General features: G+C 36.1%; 1 protein-coding gene across 1 annotated transcript; it reads right to left on the bottom strand.

Moving 5' to 3' along the window:
• Nucleotides 1-254: 254 nt before the first annotated feature.
• LOC113821484 (general vesicular transport factor p115) lies at nucleotides 255-4293 on the bottom strand (the record flags this gene model as incomplete). The annotated part of the gene is given in 6 exon segments (XM_027373997.2): nucleotides 255-314; nucleotides 1041-1240; nucleotides 1439-1660; nucleotides 2691-2982; nucleotides 3150-3359; nucleotides 4175-4293. Coding segments are annotated over 6 exon segments (1103 nt in total), but the record flags the coding sequence as incomplete, so codon positions are not given.
• Between the last annotated feature and the right edge of the window lie 215 nt (nucleotides 4294-4508).

The raw sequence follows: 4508 nt of genomic DNA, 5'->3' as shown, positions 1-4508 counted from the left end.
TATTAAAGAGATTACTGGTGCCTGAACTAAGTGAAATGACGCTGCTGGGTGTTGGACTATCTCTTACTATAAATCCTTTTTTTTCATAACTAATAATGTAAAATGTATTTATTGCTTTGTTGCCTGCTAATTGTATGCACATGTGCCATAAAAGGAAATATTTCAAAGTGTAGAAAATATCATTCAGAAAATGCCTATCACACAGGGGATGCAAATGATTTCAGAGCGTATCAGTGAAAGGGTTAAAATCTCACCTGCAATCCATTTACTGCCACTGCTTGCTGTCCTGGCCCATTCTGTTGCTGTTGCTGCTGCTGCAAAGTAACACAATTATAGCAAAACAAAATTGATTTGCTTTTAATATACCATTGAAACGTATGTGTAACTTGGTTAAAATGGCACTGGTTATTTAACAGTGTGAGCTTGTTTTTCTCTGATAGTAGTGGCATCACTTGCATAGTGAAACTTTTAGGCAATAGCACCTAAAGGGAAGGTAATCCTTCACATTGTTTTTTTTCCTCTCTTTTTTTTAATGATATCTAAATATAAGCTTTCAAGTGCCTAATGTTGCTCGCAAACTACTGAACAAGCCAGGTGCAAACAGGGGAAACTGTTGATGGGTACCAATAACCCTGCGTTAAAGTCCCACAAGGCAAATTTCCAACCAGGCTAAAACTATGAAAAGCCTAAACTTTGGAATGAGCATAAACAAAGTTGTGTGTACCATATATGGGCAACCAACACACTTCTTTCCATGCCATATTGGTATTCATTAAGTTCTGATTTGTGGCTTTGATACAGATATGTATTATAAAGCAAAATTGTTACTTCTCTAATCTTTTAACCTAAATTCCTGGAATAGCATCCAGCCACTTTAGTGGAAGTTCACACAGTAAAAGGAATATAAGCTGCTATTGGAGCAAGAAAGGGATGGCATGACATGTGTGATTCAAGTCAGATGGTAATTTTGGGTATAGCGTAAGTTCAGATCTTAGTTAATATCACTCTTACAAACTACACAGCTGTCACAAAAAACTCACCATGGCCGTTAGCTCTTGATCCTTCTTAACCATTTCATAATAGTAATAATCTCTAGCATGAGTCATTTCAGCCAACTGTTGTTGTACATATGCCAGCTGTTGATTGATCTGTTCTGTGTTGGAACTGGTGGCCTCAGAGGTTGTGTCAGCACTATTGGTAATGGCAACACCAGCTGCCATACCTTGTTGTGCCTTCAGAACTGGTAAAGTGTCAAAGAAAAAGAAGAGAGAGAGACTAGCCATTATAGTTGATTTTTTTTAAACAGCTAGTTAACTGCTGTTTTACAATATCCCTTTATCACTGCATTAATGTGATAGTAAATCATACTGTTTAAAAAAAAGGTTTAACAAAACCCATGTATAGAGAGTTATCAGTAAAATGGAACATGAACACCTACCTGTATTTTCATCGTGAAGCTGTTGGATTTTTGATGTGAGACTCTCCTTCTCAGAGGCTATTTGCTCTAAATCACTTTGGCATTTACTCAGCTGCTCCCTTAATTGAGTCATTTCTGCATCTTGATCACGAATAATGTCTTTATATTTTTTCACTTCTGCTGGACTGACCTCTGTGCTTGTACCATTTACTAACTGTGGGGTCACTGCTCGCAAAGCTGACACTGAGAATAGGGAAATAGATATAGACTTGTTTTTTTAATCAAAACTTTTTTAAGTAACAGATTAACAGATGAATATTATATACCTAGAAAAAAATCAATAATCAAAGAAAGCCACATAAACTCCTCTATTCAGTATGATTAAAGGAACCGTCTGGGTGGACATGGGCTACTAGGGGCAAAAGTGAGTGATGGGCAGTTTCATATTTGTATTTCGTATATGCCTAAAATATGTTGTCTTCATGGGTAACATAGGCATACTTATATATTCCAGGAATTTCAGTCATTTTTGTGTTTGTTCTACAGAGCAATAAGTGCAAATAAAAATAAACAAAAATAAAAATAACACATTCCTCCAAATGCCATGATGTGTCCCCACACTGTATGTACTTATGCAGATCCTCCCCATCATTCAATTGTTTGCAAGGTAAGTGTGGTTATTATAATGAATTACTTAAATTACTGGTTTGTTTTAGCTGCACAGTGTATTGCTGAATCATTCATAATGCACCAAGATTAGTATGTATGAAAACTGTACCAGAGAGCACAAATGTTACCATATGGTGACTGCTGAATGGGCCAGGAGGCTCCTCTAAAATATTGCTAAGATAATATCAGCATTATTGACACAAAAGTATCAAGAATATAGGAAATAATCATGCTTATTTTGCAATAGTGCTCCAAAATGTTGATTTTCAGAATGGTTCTTTTTCCATCAATTTTAGGCTATACGACCAACTCAAAAAAATTAAGTGAAAAGGATGTATTTTCAGTGTTTTTTTCTATATAGTAGAATAAAATATCTATAAAGAATAGAGAAAAAACTCGATATTACTTTTTCAAGGGACAGGAGGGGAAAATCAGTTGAAAAATAAATATATAAACAAATAAATAAATAAAAGAAAAGAAATACAAAGAAAGAAGAAAAAACTACCTGTCTCAATGGGTTATAATTCTACAAACAAAAGATTATGTACACAAAGGCATATTTTGATGTTTCTGATGACAATCTTAAATTTGACTCATTTCTCACCTTCGAGGCTTTTGAAAAGTCGACAGAATTCATGATCAAACACAAGGTCAGAAGACTGTTTGGCTGAGAGCTGAGGAGATTTGGCTGCTTTTGTATAGGCTTCAGTCCTGGATATATTGCTCAACTTGTCGCTGAAATTTTCTGCACCAATGCGGTCACTTACAAGCTGTCGGAGACTCTCCTGGGAGAAATTACTGCTACTTCCATCGTTGAACTGACCACATAAGCCCAGGACGAAGGCACAAAGGCCTTGGCACACTAACTCCAACTCATCATGTTCATTTGCTTGCACCTGTAAAAGTGAATTAGTGTCAATTTTCAAGATCCTATCAGAAATATCTAAAATCTATAAGCTGGATTTTAGATTTTTTCAGCAGGAAATATTACAAGAAAATAAGAAATACAAAGTTACTATATATAAATACTAGTCTAATAGTACACATTTCCAAAGAGACTAACATGGGCTGTAAGATATGGCACAGCAGTAGGTATGGAGAGGAAATTTTGTACAGCAACAGGACAGTGAGATAGCCAGGTGGAGAGGAGCATGAGGATACCCAGCCTTGTTGGTATCTTTGTGCCTGCCTGCAGGATGGATGTGCACTGCTGCATTAAGGACACTGGCGGACTTCCAACACTAGTTGCCAGCTGGACTCTCAACATGTTTTCCTATAACAGAAATGTTTTAATACAGCATGTAGGCATATATATATGTAAAATATCCCAAATTCATATGAAAAAAAGGGAAAAAAAATTGTTACCACACAAATATAATAAACTTATATACACAGGACCATGAAGGGATGGAATTAAAGAAAATTTGGAAAAATACAGGGAAAAAGGATCAAAGATCAGGTGAAAGAATAATGAATACCTAGGCTTCAATAATGATGATCTTGAAATCTAGCTGCAAAGAGAAGGACTGCAGAGAGTGAAAACTTTCAGGAGCCTGGATTCAACAGTATGAAGTGATGGTGAACTGGATGATGAAATACTTCACAGAATATAGTAGTGGAAAAGGTAGAAAAGGATGTCAGACATGCTGTGTGATTGGAAATAAGTGTAATGATGAAAGGAAATATGGATACCAAGGAAATGTGGTTGCTCAGCTGGAAGAGCAAAGTGAACAGTTGGACAATATGACAAAAGAGAGGGTTACAAAAACAAGGAAAGTTGGGAACAGATCACAGAAAGTACAAGAAAGGAGGATGTAGTAATGAGAAAAGAGGAAGCGTATGTTGGTAGAAGAGCAATGGAAAAAATAGCAAAAAATAGAAACAGGTGAAAAAGTTCAATACCTCTACTCATATTCTTACACACACAGAAAGACAGACAGACACACACACACATACCATGTACACATGCATGAACCTACCTACCCATGAATGTATGCACTCATACACACGCATCAATGAATGCACACCCAGACCATCTAACACACAAGAAGACACCGTCTAAATTCTTATGTAAAAATGTGCACTTACCTTCTGGGCAATGTTGTCGACAAGGGAATGGCTGAGGGCAACGGCAGCAAACCAATTTGAAATGGGATCGAGGGAAAAGAGCCCACTGCATAAGAGTTGGCCAGCAGTTACAGAATTGGCTGGTAATGTAAAGAAATAAGAGGAAAACAAAAGAGGTTTTAATAACAACTCTCTTGGTAAAGTACAAATTGGTAAAGTACAAATATCTAACTAATTCCTGACAAAGTAGCTGAATGAAATCCTTCATTATCATTACTATTGTTAAAAAAAAATCAAGAAATAAGAATTACAAATATTATCAAGAAATATTTCCACAACTGCTGATTCAAAACAA

This window comes from Penaeus vannamei, unplaced genomic scaffold (genome assembly GCF_042767895.1).
Source record: "Penaeus vannamei isolate JL-2024 unplaced genomic scaffold, ASM4276789v1 unanchor4229, whole genome shotgun sequence".
NCBI lineage: Eukaryota > Metazoa > Arthropoda > Malacostraca > Decapoda > Penaeidae > Penaeus > Penaeus vannamei.
This window is presented reverse-complemented; position numbering and strand designations above follow the sequence as displayed.